This window comes from Cottoperca gobio, chromosome 24 (genome assembly GCF_900634415.1).
Source record: "Cottoperca gobio chromosome 24, fCotGob3.1, whole genome shotgun sequence".
NCBI lineage: Eukaryota > Metazoa > Chordata > Actinopteri > Perciformes > Bovichtidae > Cottoperca > Cottoperca gobio.
In genome coordinates, this window is record NC_041378.1 from 6,027,051 (window position 1) to 6,054,709 (window position 27,659).

General features: G+C 39.8%; 3 protein-coding genes across 5 annotated transcripts; 1 reads left to right on the forward strand and 2 right to left on the reverse strand.

Annotated features, from left to right (window-relative positions):
- The first annotated feature begins 8,360 nt into the window (after positions 1 to 8,360).
- On the forward strand, positions 8,361 to 12,543 carry rd3 (retinal degeneration 3, GUCY2D regulator). Its single transcript, XM_029462734.1, is given in 4 exon segments — positions 8,361 to 8,813; positions 9,710 to 10,052; positions 12,185 to 12,341; positions 12,343 to 12,543. Coding segments are annotated over 3 exon segments (648 nt in total). The 5' UTR covers positions 8,361 to 8,813; positions 9,710 to 9,762.
- A 740-nt stretch (positions 12,544 to 13,283) lies between these two features.
- LOC115028854 (pinin) lies at positions 13,284 to 16,527 on the reverse strand. Of its 2 annotated transcripts, none has more exons than XM_029462736.1 (7): positions 16,350 to 16,527; positions 15,927 to 15,999; positions 15,340 to 15,501; positions 15,142 to 15,203; positions 14,934 to 15,020; positions 14,554 to 14,643; positions 13,284 to 14,457 (listed from the first exon to the last, which is right to left on the reverse strand). In XM_029462736.1, exons 1-7 carry the CDS (start codon positions 16,350 to 16,352, stop codon positions 14,407 to 14,409), a joined length of 528 nt encoding a protein of 175 aa, XP_029318596.1. In that variant the 5' UTR covers positions 16,353 to 16,527; the 3' UTR covers positions 13,284 to 14,406. The 2 variants fall into 2 exon arrangements, with proteins under 2 accessions (XP_029318596.1, XP_029318595.1); XM_029462735.1 differs by having other exon boundaries at positions 14,934 to 15,023; positions 16,350 to 16,522.
- Positions 16,528 to 17,956: 1,429 nt separating this feature from the next.
- rhag (Rh associated glycoprotein) lies at positions 17,957 to 26,741 on the reverse strand. 2 transcript variants are annotated; one of them, XM_029462732.1, is made up of 11 exons: positions 26,458 to 26,535; positions 22,887 to 23,163; positions 21,704 to 21,887; positions 21,224 to 21,374; positions 20,942 to 21,089; positions 20,479 to 20,645; positions 20,241 to 20,378; positions 19,911 to 20,032; positions 19,675 to 19,748; positions 19,459 to 19,532; positions 17,957 to 19,172 (listed from the first exon to the last, which is right to left on the reverse strand). In XM_029462732.1, the coding sequence occupies exons 2-11, from the start codon at positions 23,083 to 23,085 to the stop codon at positions 19,098 to 19,100; spliced, it is 1,332 nt and encodes a 443-aa protein (XP_029318592.1). In that variant the 5' UTR covers positions 23,086 to 23,163; positions 26,458 to 26,535; the 3' UTR covers positions 17,957 to 19,097. The 2 variants fall into 2 exon arrangements, with proteins under 2 accessions (XP_029318592.1, XP_029318593.1); XM_029462733.1 differs by lacking the exon at positions 22,887 to 23,163 and having other exon boundaries at positions 26,458 to 26,741.
- Positions 26,742 to 27,659: the final 918 nt, after the last annotated feature.

Consider the following 27,659-nt stretch of genomic DNA (forward strand, 5'->3'; position numbering starts at 1 on the left):
TTTGTTGCTTAGGCCGGATCAGTGACTTCTCTGATGTGATGCATGTTGTCGTACTTAATGCTGTTAATTCTGGCTGTTACACAATGTGTTCGCCGCTCTTCCTCTCCTGATGTCCTCCTCCTCCAGCTCACAGATTTTTATGTTTCACATTTATCTTTGGAAACAAACAAATGCTGCTGTTGCACATACCTTATCCCTTCCCACACACACACACACACACACACACACACACACACACACACACACACACACACACACACACACACACACACACACACACACACACACACACACACACACACACACGTTTGTGTACTGACAAGAGGAATTCTGAGAAAACAGCAGCAGACTCACTGCTGGGAAGACGCTGTTTTGATATGCTCCCCTTCTACAAACACAAACACATATATTATGATAAAGACACATTTGTGGATATAGATGTCTCTCACACTCTTGTCTTTCATATAGGCTTATATAACACTTAGTGAGCCACACGAGCGGCGTGGCTGTAGGGATGGAAATGTTGGTAGGTTTGTCCATCACTTAGGTACATACTGAAACAACTAATGGATGGATTTTAATGAAATTGTACGGACATTCATGTTCCCAAGAGAATAAAACCTACTGACTTTGATGATCCTCTGCATTATCCTCTAGCTCCACCAGTTGCTTTGCTAAATGTCTAAATATTGGAAGGTTTGCTATGACATTTAGATGATTAGCTACAGATATTTGTGTCTCTCTCTCTATAATTTTGGAGATCCTTTAACCTCTCATCTAGTGCCAATCATCGGGTTAAAATTATAATTTGTCCAATACTTTGGTTTATAACAACATACCTGCAAAACGTATAACATTCAGCCTCGCCCCCTAGCATACTTTGTATTTAGTGCTAAATAGCTAATGTTAGCATGCTAACACACTAAAGCTAAGACTGCAGTAACGTAGTGTCAGTACTGCAGTAACGTTGTGTCAGTACTGCAGTAACGTAGTGTCAGTACTGCAGTAACGTTGTGTCAGTACTGCAGTAACATAGTATCAGTACTACAGTAACGTTGTGTCAGTACTGTAGTAACATAGTATCAGTACTACAGTAACATAGTATCAGTACTACAGTAACGTTGTGTCAGTACTGTAGTAACATAGTATCAGTACTACAGTAACGTTGTGTCAGTACTGTAGTAACGTAGTATCAGTACTACAGTAACATAGTATCAGTACTACAGTAACGTTGTGTCAGTACTGCAGTAACGTAGTGTCAGTACTGTAGTAACATAGTGTCAGTACTACAGTAACGTTGTGTCAGTACTACAGTAACGTAGTGTCAGTACTGTAGTAACATAGTGTCAGTACTACAGTAACGTTGTGTCAGTACTGTAGTAACATAGTATCAGTACTACAGTAACGTAGTATCAGTACTACAGTAACGTTGTGTCAGTACTACAGTAACGTAGTGTCAGTACTGTAGTAACATAGTGTCAGTACTACAGTAACGTTGTGTCAGTACTACAGTAACGTAGTGTCAGTACTGTAGTAACATAGTGTCAGTACTACAGTAACGTTGTGTCAGTACTGTAGTAACATAGTATCAGTACTACAGTAACGTTGTGTCAGTACTACAGTAACGTAGTGTCAGTACTATAGTAACACAGTGTCAGTACTGTAGTAACATAGTATCAGTACTACAGTAACATAGTATCAGTACTACAGTAACGTTGTGTCAGTACTGTAGTAACATAGTATCAGTACTACAGTAACGTAGTGTCAGTACTGTAGTAACATAGTATCAGTACTACAGTAACGTTGTGTCAGTACTGTAGTAACATAGTATCAGTACTACAGTAACGTAGTATCAGTACTACAGTAACGTTGTGTCAGTACTGTAGTAACATAGTATCAGTACTACAGTAACGTAGTGTCAGTACTGTAGTAACATAGTATCAGTACTACAGTAACGTTGTGTCAGTACTGTAGTAACATAGTATCAGTACTACAGTAACGTAGTATCAGTACTACAGTAACGTAGTGTCAGTTCTATAGTAACACAGTGTCAGTACTGCAGTAACATAGTATCAGTACAGCAGTAACATAGTATCAGTACTGCAGTAACGTAGTGTCAGTACTGCGAACATGGAATGCTAAACATTAGCAGGTTAACTTTGTCATTATTAGTACGTTAGCATGCTGACGTTAGCATTTAGCTCAAAGCACTGCTGGGTCCAACCTCACAGAGCATTTTGTGACCTCCAATCTTACCAGCCTGCACGTCACAGGCTGCTGCTAGCACGTAGGAAACTACTGTAATCTCATCGCAGGATTGTCTGTTCTCTACTCATGAAGATGTGTAGCCTATAAATCAGGACACTCAGATACGGCACGGCTGCCACTGTGTTTACATTGAAAACAACGGGCCTTTTTCACAGCACACATTTTTTGACTTCTCCTAAAAGGAAAAGCACAGGTGTTACTAATAACACTAATGATGGCTCTGCTCTGTAGAGTGTATGCATTAATGTCACTTACCCACCAGAATATGCGGCCCCCCCCAGTCAGTCCTGCAACATGGCTGCAGTTAGTATGGGGAAACTGCGAAAACGGGATTAAAGCAACAATTATCTGCTTAAATTATAGGCAGCTGGACTCGATAGTGATCCTTACAATTTACCAAAGAACCAGTTGGTCATTGAAATGTGGCCAGGAATGATTGTCTTGCTGCTCTCGCTACAACAGTTTTAGCTTCTCTTTTTCAACATTGTTCAGGCTGGAAAAAACGTGCATGTAGACTGAAAGTCAACCAATGCTCTTCTGAGGTACAAAAGGTTTCCCAGTTGTTTTGGCAGAAAGAAGCGGAAATATAAAGATGATGTTACCATGAGAATTTTAACCCAATGGAAATACAAAAATATCGATAAACCTAGGTAAAAAAATCAGTCATTTTTCAATATTTTCTTATGCATTGTTTACGAAACAATTTCATATTTTAATTGAGAAAGTAATATGGAGATTAATCTGTGTTGAAAATAATAATTAGTTGAATTATTATTCACACAGACTGGGGCCATGGTCAAAGTGAATCAAAGTTTTTCTTTCTGTTTAGATTAATTGGAAACCTCAAGGAAAACCTCAATGATTTTATTTTATCACCAATGTTTTGACCAAACATTTTGCTTTGAAACATAAATGTGTGTGATAACATAAGAAAAGAGGTTAAAGTTAGGTCATCCTCGTGCAAAGTCCCAAAATATGTTGTTTTTTTAAATCTTTTGTGCACGAGATAGAAAAAAAATGTGTTTGTTTTTCAAGGACTTTGAGTGCTCTGTACTCTTTAACAGGTCATGATGTTATCTCAGCTATTGGGAGAAATATGGAGATCCTCAGGCAAATGTGCAGTAATCATCGACTCACGCTACAGTTGAGTCAAGCTGAGAATGTTTGCAGTGTTATCTAAGACACGTACACTTTCAATACAGAGTTAATCAATTTGCCAATCATTTGGCCATTCCCAGGCTCAAGAGATACAATTCTGCACAGGAAGTGAACTCCAGTTGGCAGATTTATTCAGTCATTTCATCCCATTTGCAGCCATCTGGCCCTGCAATATGGCCATCTAACATGCAGAGAATCAGGCCTCTGGGTGTGTGTGCCAAACTCACTATCTGACTGGAAGCTGGCTGATCTGCACTCAGTCGAGTGAGCAGGGAAAAGTTGTCATGTGTTTTTCTCCGAAGATGTTGTTGCCTCAAGCTGCTCTGGTTAAGACTTTAAATTATCATAATGTGAAAGGTGTCTCTCACATGACAAACCAACAGAAATATCTGCTATATATATATATATATATATATATGAATATCGATGGTGCTCATTGGAAATGCAGTCTGAAAAACATAACCCCAGTTGTGCACAAGTGCCAAAAAACAATACAAACATGGACGTCGAAGTACATTGTACAGATACAGTGCTATTTTCCACCTTTACACAACCAACTCTCAAGTCATAAACATCTTTCCTATCTCTATGTCGTGAAATATTTCCCCAAATATCAAACCATTCCTTTAACTATATGTATATAAGCAGGGTATTATGAAAGCAACTCATTGGTAATGAATGAATAGTATTAACTGGTATCAATTACTTTGAACCTGATAATGCTAAACCTTCTGGCTGTGATTGAGTTTCATTTTTCGTTGTGCCGGCTTATCCAACAGCTCAGACTATTATGAGCTGTGAGAGTATTCAGCTCCCTGTGCAGATTCACTGACCTTAGTACGCAGTCCACAGAGGCCTTTCTAGTGAAATGCGACGCTGGACAAAGGCCAATGAAAAAGGGGATGTCAGCAAATTCAAGGTTTTTTTTTTTTGTACTCATGTGATCTGCCCTGAACTTCCTTCCCTTTAGTCACAGCGGAGGGCAGCGAGGTCCAATTCCAGTCAGATGTTAAAGAACATTTCTGCCATTTCACGGCTTTAAGATTACATAATGAAGTTTGAGCGTGAGGGAATTCTTAGTGGCTATTGAGGCAGACAAGGAAGAAGCACATGAAATAAAAAGAACCCGTTTTACGTGAAACAAAGAGATAAGTTACAGTAAAGTGAGTAAAATGCCACAACAGCTTTATGCATGTTTATATTAGGCTGTTAACACCCTCAGCTGTATGTAAATCCTGCTGTTTACTTTTCTTCAGCTTCTGTTTACAGGAACTCCCTCTTTATCACACTCCTCACACCTCTTCCAAAGATCTCCTCCACATTGATAAAACACTACTTTACTGTAATGTAAAATGATATCTCTTCTATCATATTATGAGTTCAGAGGTCAGATTACACAGAAATGTATTTAACATAATTAATCACACACACACTCTATATTAAGCATTTAGCATCGATAACACATTACAACTATCCTTTGTCATCTCTGCCTTAAAGAAACCCATCGAACAACAGCGAATCTCTTCCACACTTGACTACATCAGTGGAATGAACCTTTATCGTCAGTATCTGTTGTTTTGCGCTCGGCTCATCATGTGACCGCTGCTCAGTTCACTTCAGTGTGGAGTGCACAAAGCCTGACAGATGTGTATGTATGGGCTCTATGTGAAGCAGCTCGACTATCAAACAAAGCTCACATTGAGCAGAGTGTGTGTCTGTCCCTGGCACTTCACTGCTTGTTTCTTCACCGGAAGAGCCAAAAGGCCCAATTGTCTTTTAATGTGCTGCACAACAAGCACTAAAAGTTTATGTGGTGTGAAACATCTTCCTAATTCACTCCACACTAACCTCCTCTGCCAGGTGCTCTCCTGAAACCCCTTCCCTCTGTTCCTGTTGTTATGGTAGCTCAGTCAGGAATGTGTTCATGTATGCGGATTAATATTTGTTCAAGAGGTGTGGTGGCATGCTGTTTGGAAACTTTCATATAAAGAATGTGAAGTTCTTGAAACAATAAAGTTCACACTCAGGAGCTCCTTTTTCTCCACCCAAAACTGTATAACACCACCTGTGCTGATTTATTATCCCAACAAACTGAGATGTTACAGCAGAGATAAAGAAATAAAGAGGCAAACAGCTTGAGGGGAGCCTCTCTGCATCTGTGATGGTGAGAAGCTTCCCCCTAGTGGTGCGTTAGAGTGCTGACAAGCTACTTTCAAATTCATCAAACATTTCAATGTGGTTTATTTATATGTGGTCATGTTGTATCTATTATGTATCATCATATAAGGATTTAATAAAGATACTGAGTTTGTCAGAAGGCACTTTTAATTGTATAGTAACCTTCAAACACAGAGGCAATTCAAAGTGCTTTACATAAAGTGAAGAAAAGCATTAGAATAACATTTAAACATAGAATGAAAATTCAAATATTCGATTAAAATAGAATAAAATGAGATACAAGCTACTATTAAACTATTATAAAATACAAATATACATACAGTATAGTACTACAGTTATATGAATTAAAAGTGAAGAAGAGAAACTAATCAATCAAATCAACGTGTGATTTGACCCGGAAGTGTTCTACTTTCAAAATAAAAGCTCGGACAGTAGCATTTTGTACCCACCACCAGATAAAGACAGTATTTGATGTTATCTTAAAAATCTAAATATGTTTATAAAATGACTAAAATATATGTTTTTCTAAACCATTTTGTCAAATGAATGTTAGAATTAGTCACTAACTTTGTATCATTGGGGTCGTGTTAGCGATGTATTGACTTCTATTATCAGTGTGATTTCTTCTTTTTCTGTTTTTATGAATAACTATAACTGTGATTATCATTAGAACCATTATAAGAAAAACATTTATGAATGAGTCACTTCCATCGCAAATAAAAATGATACAGAATTTGTTTTCAGCTCCACATAGCTCCATATAAAGCCAGCCGCATTACGAGAGCATGAAGTAGATTGTTGCTCAGTATTAGTGGTGTCGTTCAGGCCCATGTGACCAACCTGTGCTTCCCCTTGACTCACACTGACTCACTGTCTATGACCTCATCCTGTCGTCTGAGCTTTATATATTAGGATCAGCTCCTGAGTATGTGTTTACAAAAAGAACTTAGCTGCAGTATAAAGAGACTAATTAGTGCCGTTCTCACATATGAAATCAGTTTGAAAACAGAAATAATAGATTCAGTAACAAAGGAAATACGACTTTAAATGCTTAACTTTCTCCCTATTTAACTGTTTAAAGGGTTTCGACCAAATAAAAAGGTATCAATTCTGTCAAATGTCTGTCAAAAAAGGTTAGAAAAGCAATAACATAGTAAGGTGTGATGTAAAATATTGCAAAGAAAGCATCATGCTTGATCTTCGAGTCATTAGCTTCTGCAAAAGGAGGGAAACAGCTATCCTGGCTCTGAGAGAGCTCAAAGAGAGCAAAAGAGACCAACCAGTACCTCTAAAACTCACTATTTAACAATTAATAATAACAATAATATTATATATATATATATATATATATATATATATATATATATATATATATATATATATATATATACATCCAGGGGACAGTTCCCCAGGTTTTCTGAGTGCTAAGCTAAGTCGCTGCTGGCTCCAGCTTCATATTATAAATAAATATGATTTAATAACATCTACTATTACAACTATTCCTTAAAAATGCACTTTCTGATTGGTGTGAATTGCTTATCACATGTCACCTTTTCTCACATGACATAAAACCATGATCATGTTCAGTCAGTCTGGACAAAAACATTAAAGAGTCGGTTTTAGTGGCTTTTTCTGTAAATGACAAACTGAACACCCAACGCAGCAAATGATAATCCACCGTGGGTCAATACAGACACCTGGTGTGACTCACTGGGCTCTAGTGATGCGTCAGGACACACAGGTGTCTTTCCACCATTTAGCATTTAACGTGACGTCCCAAATATCCCCCCCGACGAACACCAGAACCCGGTGAGAGTGAGGTTGACATGTAGTTAATGGAGGGAATCACTTTAGAGGATTAACACTGTGATCTGTTTGGATTAAAGGGAGAGTTTAGCTTCCCATCTGTCACCTTCATGAGGCAGACACACTGCCTTTGTATGACGGAGGCCCCCCCCTCTCACTCGGTTATTTATTAATTAAGTCAGATTAAAAACATGGCACTATAGTCCTGAACGAGAGCAGTGTCTGTGTCTTATTTACTATACTATGATCAGGTTTCGATGTGTTATGATTACTGTTATAAAGCATGCTTATAAGTCTACAGGGCTTTAAGCAGATTATAATGCATTTAAAAATATGTTTATAATTCATTGTCGGGATGCATCATGGGATTGCTTTTTTATTCAAGAGCACAAAAGACCGCTCGAAGCTTTTCTGTTGGATGTTGCTGTTTCTGCACTGACTTACTAGAGCATTTCATTTAGCTGTATAACACTGAGGAGGAGGAGGAGGATGATGATGATGAGGAGGAGGATGGTGGTGGAGGTGGTGGTGGTGGTGGAGGTGTGACGGGCATTTCAAGGTTACTGTCAATATGTGCAGAAGGAAAGCTCTGCTCACACCTACACACAGAATGAGCCAACAGACCTTGATATCCACCTACACAACGAGCGCGTTCAATTTACGTCTCTGCTTCTCTTCATCTGCCTCACACACACACACACACACACACACACACACACACACACTCTTGCAATTAACACGTTTCCTCCTCTAATTTATGCACGCCTGTTCAGGGCCAGGGGACTCATTATCTGTGTGAAGGTAATTTACACAGGCTGACCTGCAGATGTTGCACCGCTCGCCCCTTAACTAAGCTGCCATGGCTGCACGGTGAGCCCACACTGCACTGACCCCGTCCTCCTCACAGGAAAAACAACATCCTTTGATTTATCTCCCTCTTTCCATCTCGCCGCTCAACCCACTGTGTCCTCTTTATCTGCCTCTTCATCGCTCTCCAGCTCCCTCTCAGCTGATGGAGCTTATTGTGGACAAATAGGCTTAGGAGCATCACTATGGCAACGGCAAATCGTACAAAGCTACATAAGCACTTCATCAGGGGCCGTGATCCAATAGCTCCCATTGGAGATGGTGCCCCCAACCTCCTGCAACAAGTAAAGGCAGGCCAGAGAGGCTCATGGGAGGAGGGGGGGAGACGAGAGAGAGAGAGAGAGAGAGAGGTGGAGATAATGCTGCGGGACTGTGAGAGGACGGGAGAATCCATTTCTCTCCTCTCTGCCTTTCGTTCAGACAGGCTCGTCTCCTCAGCGTCCATCTACCCATCTGATGTCTGAGGACTTTTCTTCTTGTTTTCAGTGATTTTGTTTCTTGTGGAGTCCCGAGAAAAAACTTCAGAAGAAGAAAAGGTAAGAAAAAAAGGTTCATTCTCAATTGTGCTTTGGAGTGAACGCTTCAACATATTCATATGCTTGTATCTGTCAGAAGTGGGCAGCCGTCCAAGCAGGACATTTGTTGTTGTTGTTGTTGTCAAACTTGAACAAAGGGGGATGTTGTTGGGAGAAAGAGAGAAAGTTCAAGCTTGATTAAAATGTTTTTCATTTGATCCTAATTTTCAATTTTTCATGGGAAGGAAGTCAAATTTGAATTTAACCAAAGCTGGTGATCATGAGCGAGAATAATGGCTGCCCTATCTTTTATTTAGAGCTCAACAAAATGTTATTCAGCAAATACCTTCATACTCATTTTAAATAATCTTCCCAGCAGAAATACTCCAGATCTGAGTTACAGCTTCTTAAATATGAGCATTTGCTCCTTTTTTTGTTGTTGCCGTTGCTTAATAGTAAAATGAATCTTTGGGGTTTTTTTGGACTTTTGTTTAGACAAAAAAAAAAGACACTTGAACACATCACACATCATGTTTTCTGGCGTTTTATAGAGAAAAAAAGAAACGAATCAGCGGATCAATCAATACTGAAAATAATGTTTAGTTCTTCTGTAATAGAATAGTTATTAAAACAATATTTGAACACACAATAACAAGCAGCGGGACAGTCACAGGTCCGAGGTCTGTTCTGGCTGCATGTGTTTGACTCCATTTTGAAAGGTTTGTCAGCTCAGAGAATCTGTTGTGTGCAGAGGTACGAGCAGGTGAAGCCTGCCACTAATCCCACACTGTCACTTTGTTGTGAAAGCTTCTCTCTGCACATGTTGCTCAGCATCAGCCCCACTACAGTGCAGCACGGACGTCATCAAGCTTTTATAGCAGCTATGTATGTTTCTGTGTGATTTCATTTATTTTAAGGTCACATCTAATCATTTCAGTGATCAGGGCGGGCTGTGAAGGAGGACAAGGCCATGGCCTCCTGGTTCAGCTGGAATGAGCCGTACACACGGAGCCTCCGGCGGGATCCGGCCGACGTGGTCACCGACACCCTGATGCTGGAGCTCAGCTGGCAGGTGAAGGAGGCGGAGAGGCAGCAGAAAGAGAGGGAGAACGAGTACCGGCGCCTCCAGACCGGAGTGGACTACAGCTGGCTGGCCAGCACGCCTCGGTCCTCCTACAGCATCAGCACCGGGGAGAGTCTCGGCCTGGAGGCGCTCTGCTCCAAGGTGCCGGCGCCCTGCTGCGGCCTGGTCATACTCAAGTAAGGACAAACTGTAGCTTAATGAATGTACAGGACGGCCGACAAAATAACAGTTTGGATAGAAGAAATATCTGATCACCACCAAAAGCTCCTATTATAAACTGTGTAGACAAATACTGACACAAATGTCCTCATTAAAGTTTTAAATCCTACTGCCGTTAAATAATCATTCATTCTATTATATCAGGCTTTCAATTTAGAGCCCTGCCTTAGTTTTTATTATTTTACACCAGATTCATTTTCTCATGTTTGCCCTGATGTGTGAACAAAGAGATGAACATAAACTCATAAACTTATAAATGAGGAGATAAGGTGGGATTCTTTTTTTTGTTAGCTATTTTCCAAGGTGAAGAATGACCTTTCATACTCCATCAATAACTTCGATCCAGTTATTATCTTATGTAAATCCTCACTAAAGGTTAAACGATCTATCCTCTCGTCCTGTTTTAAGGCTCCGCTGCTAAAATTGGAATATTTCACATTGTAGCCTATTGCTGTACAATGCCAGTGATGGTTCAATTGAAAAAGTTTCATTATAATAAATTTCAATTTGGTCCCAGAAAGTGTCATTTGTTTGTGTGTATTGATGGAGTAAAGCAGGACAATCATCAGTTAACTGGAAGCACTCACTGGGCAGCAGGTTCACAAATAGCCGTCTATTTAAAGGCTTGTTAGGCTCAGCACCTCATGTCAGTAGGAGAGGGGGGGGGGGGGGGGGGTGCTGGTCACACAGGAGGGGGGCTGGTGACTGTGATCCATGTCGTCTTTAATAACGTTTGTTATTACGTGAAAGATATTTTCTCTCAAAGGTCAGAATAAAAACCGTGGTACAAAAACATCACATTTCAAATATAGTGACACAGCTGTGGCGTCATGTTCTCCTTCTGTCCTTAGAACACTTAATATTATTTCATATCTTTTATTGTCACATTTTGACTGTATTCATGTTTTTAGTCCTGCCAGGGGAAGATGTTATCATGTTACCTGCAGCCCCAACAGAGCTGGATTTATTATGTTTAGATCCAAATAAATATTGAATTATGTTTTTTATTCTAACTCATTGTTCCCTTGAAATAACTTGCAAAACTTAGATAGCAGTAAAATAATATGAAACTCCACTGTATACTTACTTACCGTACAAACATTGTACTACTACATTTTCCTGACATGAAATGTTACTAGTTAAGATAAAGATTCAGATGAAATGTGATGCATTATTATTCACTCAACTATCCAGCATCATGTGAGAATTGAAAGCTGCACTTTCGAACAGACGTTAAGCTAATTTAAGTTGCCTGCGTCGTGCTGATAATGCCTCTTTCACTTGAAATATAAAATTTGAAAACCTTTTACTGTGCGCTATTAATATTAAAAAAGTTCTTCTACCACTGCTAACTACCAGCAGTCCCAGTTAGAGGAAGGGTAAAAAGTCAATCAAAACGTTTGCCTGGCACTAAATGCGCCCCTGACTACTCACAAATCATCTGCGTGTTAAAGACGCTGTAACTAAGGTTTATTTGTGCATGTGGACAGCGAAGGAGTCGGACTCTTGATGGTACTGAACTGATCTGTACACTTATATTTTTGGTACTTCTGACCAAATCATGTTCCTTTTTTAAATAAATAAATAAATAAATAAATCGCATGACTTTGTGTAAATTAATTCAAATGTTCCGTGTCTGCTGGATGTGTTAATAAGCATTTGACAAATGATGTTTCACACATTTTATAAGAATATATCAGCTTGTTTCTGCTGCCAAGAAGTAGACCAACAGTTATAGCGGGGTTAACTTAACACGGCTGAAAAGCAATGCTTCACCTGTAACCCCCATCTAAGTGTGATGTACAAGATGGTGCTGAGGCGAGGAGCTAAACCACCGGAGGTCACAAAAACAACAATGTTCAGGAGTTGTTATTCTGATTCCACACACACACACACACACACACACACACACACACACACACACACACACACACACACACACACACACACACACACACACACACACACACACACACACACACACACACACACACACACACACCAAAAGTCTGTCATCAGGACTTCATTAAATTGAACATGACAACCTGTGCAACCATCAGCTCACTGCTTCTGTGTTTTGTTTGGACAGGTTCAGGGAAGTTATGCAGGCCAATGAGCCCGAGGTGCAGGAGGTGTCCGGCCTGTTTCGCTCCATCCTCCTGGAGGTCCTGGATCACCTGAAGGAGGAGCAGGATGCGCAGCGGCTCGCCAACCAGTGGAACAACAAACGTGCCATGAGCATGTCCTCTCGTGAACTTCAGGTCCCGGATCAAGATCAACCCGTTCGGGAGCACAGTGGGCCTGACCTCCAGGGTGACCGACGGGACGGCGTTGAGCGACCTCAAAACCGTGTCGGAGGATGTGGAGAAAGGGACGGAGCAGTCGCAGAGGGCGTGGAGCATGCCTGACTTCAGATACAAAGGGACCAGCAGCAGTAAGGTTATATGATGTGCGGCGTTCACAGGACAGTGACGGTGGGACAGATGCTGATCTCCAGGACGCTCTGCTGCAGTATGTCCACTTTGCACCTGGCAAGGCCGGACGAATCCACCCATCCTCTCTCTTATCAGTATGAGACCAATTAACATTTGGTCCATTTACCTTCACACCTAAAAAGGGCCATGTCAGGTGTTTTTCTAAGATACTCTGTAACTTGACAGCCTTCTTTTGGACTTGAAACCGTTTTAACTTTGCGTAAGATTATCTTGCAGTAATGCGTCTTAAACTTTGTAGACATTGGCATTTAAGCATTGAGAGCTTTTTCTTGTAGGACTGAAATGTACGTCATTTAAAGGCTTTCTCGACTCCTAAATGCTGCAGGAACGAATTAAATATGTTGGTGTTGTGACGTCACGCAACACAAAATCTCTGCAGAGGTGACGATCTTTTCTGCCAGAATGTTTTGCATGAGATTGATGTATACGTTGTATGTACAAACACAAGTTATGGCTAACAGTCAACGCTCAACATTAACTCCATTCAGAAGGCGAGCCATGCGCTCACTCTACAAACTGCTTTGTTTTGTAAACTCACACTTAATTCATCATTCAAGGTCAGCAAACGGAAAGCTTTCCTTCTGCTCTTCACCTGCAAGAGGGCGTGAAAAAAAAAAAAAGGAAAAAAAAGACGCAAAGAAATGATCACTAAATTTTACTAGAGCTTAGTGAGTTAAGTAAAATCTTTCCAGCTGTTTATTTACTGTTTATTTTCCGTTTGTCACGCATCAGAATTCAACAATACAGGTTGAACAGGTTTACTCCATCATCCATATAAAGCTTTCAGCTGGATTGATACAGGGGGGACTAAGTGATTGTAGTATTTTATATTTCAATTTAATAAAAATGACTCATGACAGAATTGTGGGGAATGAATGTTATGAATAAGACAGTAATAATAATAATACAGTTACCATCAAACCACGCAGAGTCCATTCTCATATCATTTTAAACAAAATGTACACATTAAATATCAGCACACGCTGATAACACAGTGGCTCTCACAGCCAACACTTACTTTGGAAACATAACGGTTAGTTATCTACAAAAAGGAATAAATGTACGGGCAGTCCTACGTGTGGTACGGGTTGACATGAATGATGGACAGAGCCAGCAGGCTAACACAAATATTTAAACCTTTAAAAGGAGAAGTTTGAAAATGAAAATTAACTGGGGGTGCGGAGTTAAAAAGTGAGCTTACCAGACCTCTGTAGCCTGCTCCTCATCTCTAGCATCTCGCTACTAGCATAGCACACCCGAATATCCGGCCGAACTGTCGGCAGTCGAGTTGCATTGTGGGTAATGTAGGTGTCTATTTTGACAAGGAAGACAAATGCGTGAAATAAAAATAAAAGACAATATCTCTGGTCCATTGTGAGTCCAAAGTGAGTGAAATGCTCAATCGGAGAAGTTTTTTTTTTTTTTAAAGAGGTGACCATATGTTCAAACCACAAACAAAGTTGAGAAGCCGATCGCCGGCAGTCACTGGACTTCATCTGATGTAGTTGGTTACAGATACAATGTTGTATGACACTGCTCGACATAAACGCTTCTCATATCACAAAAGCTTTCAGACTAAGCTGAAGAATTGGCCACCCGGGCGGTGCCACGGTGAGAACGAAGCTAGTGGTCTGGACGCATCTCACTACTTCACAGCAAGAGCTCCTTGGCTCTCCATCAGGCTCGGTGCTGCCCCTGCGTGTCGATGCAAGTCGTATTCATCATCTCTTTCTCAGAGAACACTGTTGTTTCTCCGAGTTGTTGTTTCCTGAGTTCTGTCCGAGCCCGAGCACCACTACTGCCGTCCCCAGAGGCATCACACGGTAGAGTTCAAGAAGTCAAGAAGTTGTGCTCGATTTTTATCCCGCTTAAAAAAAACAAACAACAAAAAGGAAAATAACAATCCATTCACAAACTATAAAGATACTATTAGTATTACTTGACAGCAAAAAGGTGCGATTACCTGTTTGTCTTTCTTTGACTTCTTTACTTTCATCTTTATCTTCTTTCCTGAAATCATGCTGAACTTGCCCTTTTTCTTGTCCTTCAAGTACTGAAAGAAAAAACAAATGTAAGTTCAAGGGGGCTACAATACAAACAAAACATACAAACTTACATAAACTGTGATTACAAATGTAACTATGCATGTGCATATCATGCTAGCACATGTTGGGGCTAAAGTGTTCTAAAATGATCAAAATCACCACCCAATTCGATTTTTTTTATAAAATAGAAAATAGAAAGATCTGTGTGGTTTGGTGTGTTTTGGAACATAACATGTATTTTTGGTCACGCTGTTAAGAAAAGGATCTTTTGTCTCATGGGACCTTAATGGGCAGTTACCTTGGATATTTGAACAGGTCCCGCGTTTTCTTCTCCTTTTACTTTCTTGTCTTTTTTACGTTTGTGTCGCTTCTCTTTCTTCCCTTTCTGCTGCAGGATACAAACATAGGTTGGACTTAGTTTACATTTATGTTCCGTATTAAAATGTCACTTATTACTGAAACTTACTGTCAATTATAAATACACGAGATAAAATGCAGAAACTCACTTTTTTGGGCTGTTTTTCCATTTTCCTTTTCTTAGACTGCTTTCTGGATTTACTACGGGAGTCTAAAAACAACAAAACACATTGAATCAATTTATGGATATTGGTACTTGTATAATGATGTGAAAACATGACTTAATATGTGGATTAACAAAGCACACAATTCATAAAAACATACGGCATGAATAGATGAACACTTACCGCTACTGCTCGAGCTACTCCGACTGTGGCTGGATGAGTGTGAAGAACCCGATGAAGAAGAGGACGATGAGGATGAAGATGACGAAGATGATGACGATGAACTGGAAGAGGACGACGAGGAAGATCTACTACGGCTGCGCTTACGCTTCGTTTTTTCTTGACCTGAATATACAGAAGACAGAAATACAAAGATGACCCTTCTTTGGTAATTGCACATAAGATGACACTTGATTCTTATTGAGAGCAAGACGTAAGAAAACCTGCAGCTACTCGTCTACTTTGAAATTCTAATCTAAACCCAACTGACTAGTAAAATTGTCAAAATGGCGAGAGACTTTGGGGACAAACTACCAACTGTGACCTAATGCACCGATGATATTGAGTTCTTTAAGTCATTATTAAAAAGCAAATAATAATACAGGGTTTAAAATAAAGTTTTACTCATTAACCACACACACGTTAAACCTAACTAAAAGCTTGTGAACAAAATATATGTTTTAAGTCTGCTTTTAGAAGAAGTTGTAAACCTAAGTTTATGTTGTAGACAATAATAACAGGGATAATAGTATTATTATAAGCGGCCTTGCCTGTGCTCCTTGATCTCCTCCTTTCATCTGTTCTGGAGCTAGAGCTGGACACCCTGGACTCCGCTTTAGTTGACTAGAAACAGAAACAAATAATTATGCAAAATGTATGAGTGTGAATGAAGTCATGACGTGACAGGAGAGTCTTTCATTGAAATCTGAGCGCTCCAGGAAGAAGGCGCTAGCTGTTCAAGTAACACACTGCAAAGTTATACCTAACCGTTTAAAATAGGTAATCTAATACATACAACCATGGCTTTGTTAAGAAACTTTTGGTTACTGTCTCAGAAAATATTGTTACCTTAGTTAATTGTCCTTTCTCTTGTGCTTAACGTTAACCGGGCTATGTTTACTATGCTAAAGCTAAAATGCTCTTTGAGCTATTAAATAATCTAATGCTGGTGAAAGATGAGGTTCTGTACTCACCATGGCCTCGGCAGAATACAGTTACTATATCACGTATGTATATACTGCCACTATAACCGCTGAAAAAAGGGGTAAAAATATACATTTATTCGCAGGTATCGCTCGTAAATTAGCATTAGCCAGCACTCTTAGGAGACATTTTGTAACCCATGATGCACTGCTGCTAGTACGTTCAAAACAAGGGAGGGAAACGGCCGACGAGCAGCGTCGCAGCGCCCCCAGTGGCGAGGAGAGGAACAACACGTAGCTGAGCGCAACAGGTGAGATAAAGATAAACTAAAATATACTAAATACATTTGGTTTCTGTTGAGGACTTTTAATCTCTAGCTGCTTCAAGTAACCACAAACCACCTGGGGAAAAGTTCAAACTGCAATGTTTCTTCACTTTCTAGAGTAACGTTATATAATGATTAACGTTACAGTTGTTTTTTATGCTAGGTAACGTCACAAACGTTACATATAAGTAAGCTTAGCTTAAATAAATGCAGCAGTTAATAATACCTTCGTAAAAGTTATGATCTTCAGTTTATTAATTAATGGGGATTTAGGAGGTGTGTGTTCAGTGTCTACCCTAATTAATATACATATAAATATAAATGGGGTGGGCTAAAAGCTAACATCATGCCAATCATGTTCTCAAGTAAATTCATGGTTACCATGGTTACCAGAGTGATGAGCATGCGCAACGTGTGCTGACCAATATCTATATATATGCTCTATAAGTCTCTAGGTTTCTTTAATACATCTACATTTTACTGTTTGAAATTATACTGTTAACTATTCTGATAATGATATGTCAACCAATATTAGTGTTTTAAACATAAACACATAACTAGTGCTGCAGCTAACAAATTATCTGCCTATTATTTTCTCTATTAATCCATTAATTGTTTAATCTATAAAATCAGAAAATATTGAAACTCATTTCTCAGTTTCTCAAAGTCCGAGGTGATGTCATTAAATGTCTTGTTTTGTCAGTCCAAAGATATTCAGTTTAATTCGTTATGAAACAGAAAAGTAATAGATTTCCATTTTGAGAGTCTGAAGATAGCTTTTCCTGCCATTACATGAAACATTTAACGGTTAATAGATCATGAAAATAGATAGTGATTATTTTTATGTCACTCGACTAATCGATCCACTTATCATTGCAGCTCCACACAACATAATAAGCAAACATTTTTGAGAAAGATCCCTTAAATTTGTATTATTGTGACCAAGATAAAATTTGTTTTATGTTGACCTGCATCTAAATGACCTCAAACATATCTTTCTAATTACACATATATGTTTATCCCAATATTTCTGTGATACGCTATTGTTGGCTGATGCATTGAGCTCTACTAATGGGCAATAACACAATCTGTACAGCTGATATTTATGAAATTGTCGATCGTTTTGTAGGTATTTGGTCATAAACCAAAGTATTGGACAAATTAGAATTTGTCCTGCTGGTGGTGCTAGAGGAAAAGTCAGGAGATCACCAACGTTATTGCAATTCATCCTGAGGAGTACATGAATATCTGAACCAAATTTCATGTAATCAATCCAATATATCCATCTGGACTGTAATATAAATTACTACCACGAAAACATATAAACACTGGTATTGTACAAAAACATATTTATTATGACAGTATTAGTATATTATACAAATACGAGCACAGGCCCACTGTATAAAAATACAAAATCTTGATGTGTTTCAGTGTTCTGGGCATCATACATCATTTGACAAACCAAAAATATTGATTAACACTCGTGTATGTGTAGTCAGTTCCATTTAGTCCTGCAGTCCTATATTTAAAAGAAACCTATCATTCAGTACTCAGACACCATGCAGCTTAAAAAGATATTAAGAAGTAAGAAATGGCTGCTCTCTAAGAGGATTGTTGCAGGTGTGATGTTTCAAAACTCAGAATGAAAAAAAAACCCAACAGTAACTCACCTAAAGAGATTGAATGGTAATTTTTTTAATTTATCATCACATTTCCACCTCATTTAAAAGCCATTTATGAATCAGTTTGTAAGTTCCTGTTGAATTATCCAGTACCAGTTGCTCTTTTATAGAATTGCAGGACTTTGATAAAACTGACCTTGTCAATCCATCTAAAAGCTAAACTGTATGTACATGTGTGAATACATTGCATGTAAATAGAAAGCAAACGAAAAAATGGACTTCAGCTTGCCTAGAGACAACCAATCTAATGCTCAATGCATTCATCCTCATTGCATTAAAGACAATTGTACAGCTGCCATCAGATAGATAGACAATGGTAAGCAGTGGGAGATAAGCAATGCGAAGGTTTATTAGATGCAACATATCATACTACTATCCCTGCCCATGTCAGAGCCTCGCTGCTGGCTTCACACAGTCTGACTCTGACTCCTTGCAGAAGGACTGGGCTCCAGTGAGGTGATGTGAAGCAGCAGATCAAAGCAAGTGTAAGCCTTAGCAGAAATACATATGCCACGTGTAAGGAAAAATGTATGAAAAAGAAATACACACTATACTAATATCTTAAAAACATGCTTTAATGCTTTTTATAATATAAAAAGAAAATAAAGAAAAAACCTATGGAAGTGTATCAACAGTGAATCTATGCTGTGTTTTCATCACAACTTTCAGTGTAAAAAAAAAAATCCAACCAAACCAAAAATCCAATATAATTGAGAAATTGACATCTTTAGACGGTGAAGCTGTTTAAAGATGTCTTTCCTTCTTCAGCTCAGTGGACGGTGAGCAGATATTTAAACCTCTGCTTTGTTCTTTGAGTGATCGGCGTGAGCCAAGCTCTCCTCGTTTTCCTCATCCTCCTCAGGAACCTGGAAAACATGCAGCCCGCATTATTTGTCTGTAGCATATTGAAAGAGACCTAAATAAGACGGGGGGGGGGGGTTTCCTTATGGACATCAAACATTTGTTGCCTTATGTGCTCGATCACATAGGTGGAGTTTACCAGCAGAGGATAAAACAAGCAGAGAGTTGGAATGAACACAGGAAGAACTCTTTTCTATGAATCCACTTCAAGTCTTCCACTACTTTAATAACTTAAAAAATGCTGGCAGTCAGACACTAGAGATAATATTTATGAATAATGGGATTTCTTACCTCCCAGTAAATAGAGTCATCGAAGCAGTTCTGGTCCGGAGGCTGGCCCCAGAACGGCAACTTCATTATTAAACCTTGAAGGAGAAAATGAATTGTTGGATCACTTTTAGGCTTTTTGCTAAATCACAAGAACCCTGGCCTTTTCCGCTGAGTGACAAACCCTGTGCTCAGGAATTTCAAGTGTCATGTCGCATTTAGGGTTTCATCTCCACTCACCTGTAACAGCACCTCCAACCAAAGCGAACCCGAGGGACGAAGCCAAGGCGGCAGCTTGCATGGCAGCGTCACCTCTGAAGAGGAGGAGGAGGGGGGGGAGACAAACATGTAAGAGCTGACGTTTAACTGCATGAAATTACTTCAAAGCTTAATACAGTTATGTGTGTTTTTATATATATTTATATATATTATTGAATGTGCATTTAAGATTTGTGGTTAGTAAAAATGGCCCTTACCCTTTTTTTTTCCCCAAAGCCACAGCCACAATACCAGCCAACCCGCCCAGGATGCCGGGCATGCCGTGCAGGTTGTGGACACCGCAGGTATCCTGGATGCCCAGCTTGGATGCCAGGATGGGCTGCAGAGGAGAGAACATATCTCTTGTTGCAACCAAAGGAGTGTCTTTTTAAAAGGTGAAGCATTTTGATTTAAATAATGTGCCAACATATTACCAAAATAAGTAGGATTCCATCCAGAAATTGAATTAACTGATCGTTTAAACAATACATTTAAAATCAGCCTTTTTTCTTTTTTTTTTTACACAATTGATTTGACTTTCAACTCACAGTTAGGAACTTGAAGCCCAGGGTAGAGATGATGCCAGCCACAAATCCAATCAGCATGGCTCCAAATGGCCCGATGTTCATGTCCGCACATGTTCCCACAGCAACGCCCCCAGCCAACGTGGCGTTCTGAATGTGCACCTGCAGTGTATAAAGAAACAAGTAAACAACTTGAATTAGTTTGTTGTTTTAATTCTTGAATTAAAGTGTTATTGTGGATATTAAGGGAAAGCTATCTGACCATGTCCAGTTTTCCTTTGTGCTCCACGAGGCTGGAGACGGCGTAGGCAGTGAGCACACAGGCAGCCAGCGAGAGGTAGGTGTTGATCACGGCTGTGAGCTGACTGAAGCCCGGATCAGCGATGGCCGAGTTAAAACTGGGCCAGAACATCCACAGGAAGACGGTTCCTGTAGAAGAGGGTGATAAAAAAACAGCATTTGAATCAGTTAATCCTGAAAATCTAACTCCTATTCAATCACACTGCAAGTTCGGAACTTATAGATTCAAGGACTCATGTTATTTTTTGTTGAGCGTGACAATTGAGGTCAGTTTCCAATTATCCCTGTACATGCTGCATGGATGTTTGTGTCCACTAGGCGGCATAAGTTGTACATGTGCAGGCGGCCAGTGATGAACCAGGAGGGTACAGCCAAATGAAACACATCACTGCTGTAAACATATGGCTGTATATAGTGTAACTCACCAATCATAGCAAACATATCAGAGTGATAAACAGATCCGTCATTTTCATGTCCGTTTCTTAAACTTGGTCGGTAAAGTACTCGAGCCACTGCCAGGCCAAAGTAGGCTCCATAAGCGTGGATGATCATGGATGCTCCAACATCGTTAGCCTGTGGAAGAAAGAGTGATACAGTTTAGTAAAATCCTGTTTACACAGTGAACGTTCGTGGTCATGATGCAGGAATGAATGCTGCGGTTTGCTCATTTAGTTCATCAATGCTTGCATGTGTCACCGTGCACTCACTCCGAGGACATTGGCCACCAGGTGTTCATTGATGGAGAAGATGGTGATCTCCAGTACGGTCATGATGAGGAGCTGCACAGGGCTGGTTTTACCCAGAACGGCTCCGAAGGAGATCAGGACTGTAGCTGTGCTGAAGTCTGCGTTGATTATTCTGCAGGATGGAGAAGAAAACTTTAGTAGAGATATCTTAATTGCGGGTTTCTTTCCACAAACATTGCAAGTGCAATTGCCATAACACTGAGATTAATCGTTAAGCTGTAGTCTTTATGAAAACAAATGATAGGATATTAAGGATAGGACGTGGAACACAACAATCCACAGACCAGCTCAGTTCAACCTTCATTATTTATCAAATCCAAAGTGAAATGAAGTCATTGTTTTATAGAGCAGCTACTTAGTTGTTGATGTGTATTTAACTACATAACATTTTAATTAGGGGGTTTACTGATATCCATTAAGTGTGGAAAAAGACATTCGTACTTGAAGATGTTTATTTTGATCTTGCCGTCATCCAGGTGCCAGATGCCCTGCGTGAGGAGGCCCCACTGCAGGCCGAAGGCAGCCAGGACTAAGTTGAAGCCCACGCTGCTGAACCCGTATCTCTTCAGGAAGGTCATCAGGAACCCGAAGCCGATGAAGATCATGACGTGGACATCCTGAAACACTGGAGAGAGTGAGAAAGGAGGTCAGTTCTGCTGCTGATTCTATGACAGGGCTTTGCTTTGTGCCTCAGCTAAACGAGGACATTGAATTTAATCAGATGAAATACTTATGATATGCTGCCTTCAATTACAAATGAGCCATTTGCCAAGACCTTGTTTTACACAGTGGTTTTCTTTAGACTTTGTAGTTTAAATGATTCATTGAGCTGTTACTGGACTTCACGGGAGTCATTTCCTTCCACAGGGGCTGTATTGTCGGCCCGTGACCTTTTCGCTGGGAAAGCAATTCAATAACACTGTGAATGGGATTCTGGGAAGAAACTCCTGCTGGTTCTGTTGCGTTTGTGTTGTGTCTATTAAGTGCATATGATCTTAATTGTTTAGCACACCCTTATCTATTACTGTCAGTTGATAGTCGGGACAAAGAGAGCAGGGTTTGGAATCACATCCCATTTCATTATCAGTAGCCTGCGTGGTGTTTTCACAACGTTCTCAGAACTGAGAACACACACACAAGGCAAGATGAGATGCTCTATAAATCTGGGTTTAGGCCATGTCAATTGTATAGAACCTCAAGACTCTTCATCCACAGGAGGTGGGACTCATGTTTCCCAAAAGCCTTTAAGCTTGATATGATGAGCCCCTCATCTGGAAAATACATCAAGGTGGAGGTGAGCGCAGGCTGAGAAACAATGTGCTTAATTTCCTCAGTGTGTAACGAACATGAAGGTCGCCACTATTGTCTCGACAGGACACACTAATGCGGACATGCCCCACACTAGAGGATAATTTGTCATATTGTCACAGGGTCCGATTCGCCCCTCCCGACAATCTAAGGGGCATTCCCGATTCGAGGTTGGTCCGAACAGATTATCACTGCAAATGATCCTGTAGTGTGTGTGCGTGTGTGTGTGTGTGTGTGTGTGTCTGTGTGTGTCTGTGTGTGTGTGTGTGTGTGTGTGTGTGTGTGAGTTTACAGACATAATCTTAATGTTACCTACTGGATCGCGGTCTGTCTGTTTTTTTTAGGGGTTGTGCTGTGTGAAGGGAAGGAAGAAAGTGGTGTCTGGTTTTAAACGGATGGAGGTTTTGTGGCGACCAATGACGGGGCAGAGGACTGGGGCCATGGTGGGGGAACACCCCCCCCCCCTTCATGCACTTTGCTCGCAGGGATGGGTTTTCCTCTGTGCACGTCATCATCCATATTTACAGATTCTTTACAGAACAAAAGACTCCCGCACACTGAGACACGACAGCGATGGCACATTGAGCTGAAACCTGCAATAGCCAATGAGAGCGAGCAACCGGATGTTGCAACGATGTGTAAAACAGAAACAAGTCATATTGGCCAAAGAAGGGACTAAGCTGATTTCACAAAAATATTAAACATTCCATTTTTTTTATCTATTACACATTAATATGAGAACATGTGTTTTGTTTGGTTTGTTGATTTTGTGGCTCTAATTGAGATATCCCTTTACAAACTCCAGTTTCCACGGTCTTAACTGCACTTATCTAAAAAGACGAGGGATATTACATACGTACAATGGATACGAGGCAAACAATAAATACTGCATTTCTATGTATTAAACTATTCCAAGCGGTATTATTGTTGGTGCTGCCGTCACAAAGACAACCGGATCACAGCTGCCAACCACACACACTTCTGTGTGTCTACTTTAGGCTACCTGTCCACACAACACAGACAAACACTGTTTTAAAATGCAGCAGCTTTAGAATGATAGACTAATGAGGGAGCTTAAATTCATCCACACCTATTTTCACAAACAATATTTACATGTATGTCAGCACATTTTTAACATTGTGTAATGTTTCTATCTGTGCTCGTAAACCAGATGATATACTGTAGGCTGCTTTAATCATTAACTAATCTGATACAAACAGAGCTGTTCAAACCTGCTCAGTCAGAGCGGTTGCCCGGCTGCTCTACATTCAAAAAACGTTTTTTAGTGGAATTAATGAATGAATAGTTGAAACTAATTGTTTCAAATGAATCAATTAAACACCCTAATTTACTCAGATACAAAACAATCCAAAAACAAGCATTTATCAATGATCTGTAATCAGGGATGATTAAAGTCACATCTCATCTTGTCAACCGATCATTTACATTCTCCACTTCTTAGTAAAGAATGAATAAATCAACTTAATCCATCACTTTATTAACAGTTAAGTTAAGTGGCTAATCATGCTCTTCAAATGGCATTCTTCACTCCTTTCATGTTCAACCACAATTTGTGGGACAAAATGTTCTGGTCAAATCATCTATGATGAGTTTGTGTGATTCAACAAGAACTTGGATTTGTGTTAATGATCGGCTTGAACAATCCTGCGTATTTGTACAGTGCTGCGTAACACGCGGTCAGCGCTTTGAACACTGAGCGTTGATATCGTCAGTTGGTAGAGGAAAAGGCGTAAATATTGATTTGGCTCACATCCACGAAGCTTAACAAAACTTGTTTGCCCCCTCAACTTGCACTTTGATCCCCCCCCCCCCTCCCATTCTCAGCTGGGCAACACAGACTTTGCTTTTCTTGTAGTAAGGGCTTCTAGTGAACAGTGGATTGAAGATGGGGAGGAGGTACAGTTGGAAAGCAGCCACATTGACTGGCACCACGCCCAGATGTTTCGGTAACGCTCAGTAATCTTCTGAGCCAAGACGAGAGCGAGAGAATCCCCTCAGGACACTGTAGAGCAGTGATGCAAACAGTGCACTATATATATACAGTATACATATATATTTTAAAATGTTTAATGCTGGCGCAACAAACTTCCTGATCTTTGGTGTTGACATTCTGCAAATCAACTCCTCATTGAGATAAAATGACTTTCCAAGAGTCTTGATTAAATAATTCTGGAGTGTTTCATCAGACCATACAAACAGAATTAGTTTCTGTCATTTAAAGATTAAAAGATAGATTTTGAGCCGTGATAGCTTTTACTCGCTCCAGTCCACATTTCTCGGCCCATTTGTCTCCCTTTGATCGTTTAACTGCAGATGTCTGGTATGCGTTGTGTAGCGAAGCTCCGCACGCAACCGCAAGCCTTCATGTAATCCGATCCGTTATAAATAGTCATGGCTCATTCAACATCGTGGAAGCACTGGATTCTTGACATTATTTCGAGACATTTTGCAGATTTGTCACAGCATTTTGGATTGTTGGCACATGAAGGGAAACCTCTGTTTAAAAGAAGAGCGTGGTATTACTTCGTGTTTGTGCAGAGGTTGACTCTAGAAAACAGTTTTCACATCAGCGCGCTCTGTGCTCAGCCTAAATCTCAGTTCAACACGCTTACACGTGAGATTGTTAAACTAGTTTGGAATCCATTCGTGGTTAACTTACGCAAGTCAAATGTGGAAACACATTTTTCAGTGATGGAGAAGACGTCTTGTGTCTAGAAGTTGAACTTAACCAAACAATATTTGCACATTTTAAGACTTTTTAACGAGGCAAACGGTATCAGAATGATTATTCACAGCAGAGTACTTTTTAAATGAATTTAAAACATGTCTGGAGAAGCTCTTTAAATTTGAACTCTTGCTCAGTGTGACAATAAAGTAACGAAGAAACCAAAATAATGATAGTAATGAGGAAGACTATAGCGCCATACTACTATATTGACATGTTCTAGCCTAGAGAAGAAGAATATAAACTCAGCTAATCTCTGCGGTCACACCTTCCTCTCCTAATCGTGAGTAGACATTCATACAGGAAAACAACCGTTTGTTATTGCAGATAAGTTGTCAAGAGACAAAGAAAAATACTCAACTGCAGAAACCACTCAATAAGTATTACATTTTCCTTTAGCTGACACGTTTTCTGTCCAAAGCTGCAATACTCATTGAGTACCATAGTTAAATACACAAAAACACAGCATTTACTCTGCCCCGTCTACTTTCTGCTTTTGTTCTTTATTATCTGCGTGTCTGACACACGTTGATTTAAATCACACGCGACCTCCACTCCATGAGACCTGACACTTTTCCCTGCAGGACCCTCTTTGACTCCTCAGCTGCATGTGTATGAATAGACTTTGTGAGGGATGAGAATGTGACCTCATGACTCCTCTTATTGCATTCAGCAGACCTGCTCTGGAAACAGCCTCCAAATTCTTCTCCAAAGTAATTGGAAAATGACATCTTTGAAACAGAAGACGACTTATTTTCACTTTACTCAACGACTTGTGTTGTTCAAGACCAAAGCAATGAACCAAAGCTTGGAAATATGGAAGATGTGCAGACTTATTCCTTTAAAAATAGAAATAAAATAGAATTAAGTTTAATTTCAGCTTGTTCCCTAACACTTCTAAATCAGACTATTTTGTCATATCCTACTGAAAATCCCCCTGAGTCAGCAAAACATTGGATTTATTTCTCTGTTAACATCAAAGCTGCAACAAAGGCGGAAGCATTAGATAAAATATAATAATCCATCATTTGTAACCTCTTTGCCTCTGTAAAAGCAGTCTAGTGACTAAACAACGAGACATCCAGTAGCAGAGCATCCAGTGGCAGAGCATCCCTCTGTGTGCACCCCCAGGTAGACTTACTGGGGTAGAGCTCCATGGGCGCCACCTCTTCATGGTGAGTCTCATTGGAGTGTGCGTCATGGTGCCCGTGACTTTTCCCATCATCGTAGACTGCAAACACTGCAAATAGGATGATGGTGATAATCTCCAAAACCAAGGCAACGATGGGGAACTTCAGCCTCATGTTGGTGGCGTACGCAGGCATCCTGAGACCAACTCTGGTTATCTCTCACAGTCTGACACACACTCTCTGGCTCTGCCTGACCCTCCCTATCTGTCTTTTTTTTAGGGGTTGTGCTGTGTGAAGGGAGGGAAGAAAGTGGTGTCTGGTTTTAAACTGATGTAGATTTTGTGGTGACCAATGACGGGGCAGAAGAATGGGGCCTTGGAGGTGAACACCCCCCTCATGCACTTTGCTCGCAGGGATGGGTTTCCTCTGTGTACGTCAGAGCAAAACACAAATGTAATGACACTCGGGCCAGTGAGTAGACGTGAGAGAAATACTTAATGACTGCTCCTTCCCGCTCCTTTTTCATTGTCAATGTTTTGTTTGTTTATGTTAACTTAACTTCAGTGTTGGGACTGGAGCTGGAGGAACATGTAAAAAGAAATGTCTCTATAAAGAGATATTTGTTTTTGAGAACTCATACATGGCTGTCATATAATTAGTTTTCTTTTTTAGGGCTTTCTTTTAAGATTCCTCTGTTATCCGCTCTACTGAACACTGTTCCTCTTTCTGAGTGAAAAATACTTTAGACACTGTTCCCTTGATATTAAACCGTTTTGTCGTGAATACATAAAGTAAAAGTAGCAATACGACATTGTAAATAAAACTAAATTACAAGTAAAAGTGCTGCATTTTAATCTACATAAAGTATCAAAAGAAAAAGTACTTTGTTGTGGTGAATGGACCCCGCTCAGAAAATGTTATTATTAGATTATAACTAATCTATTTATGTATAAGAAGCATTTTAATGTTGTAGCTGGTTGTTTACGGTCTACTTTATATACTTTAATCTAGAATCTATATCTAAATTGATATGCTTCATAATTAATATAAACATTTGATAGATATTTTATAATGTTGTAAGCAGATGTTTATTAATGTAATGTATTGAGGATGGTGTATAAACAGATAATGAATGATATATTTTATTATTACACTTGTAAATACAATAAAATACACATACTGTAACACAATACACCTCATTTACATTACAATT

Excerpts from the sequence above, each read along its gene's own strand:
- rhag (XM_029462732.1), bottom strand. The coding sequence starts at position 23,085 with ATGATGACGTGCACAGAGGAAAACCCATCCCTGCGAGCAAAGTGCATG. Across the intron at positions 21,888-22,886 it reads AACAGACAGACCGCGATCCA|TGTTTCAGGATGTCCACGTC; the intron begins GTAGGTAACATT and ends CACTCTCTCCAG. Across the intron at positions 19,533-19,674 it reads GGTTGGAGGTGCTGTTACAG|GTTTAATAATGAAGTTGCCG; the intron begins GTGAGTGGAGAT and ends TTCTCCTTCAAG.
- LOC115028854 (XM_029462735.1), bottom strand. Across the intron at positions 15,204-15,339 it reads GAGTAGCTCGAGCAGTAGCG|ACTCCCGTAGTAAATCCAGA; the intron begins GTAAGTGTTCAT and ends TGTTGTTTTTAG. Across the intron at positions 14,458-14,553 it reads AGTCAAAGAAAGACAAACAG|CGGGATAAAAATCGAGCACA; the intron begins GTAATCGCACCT and ends GTTTTTTTTAAG.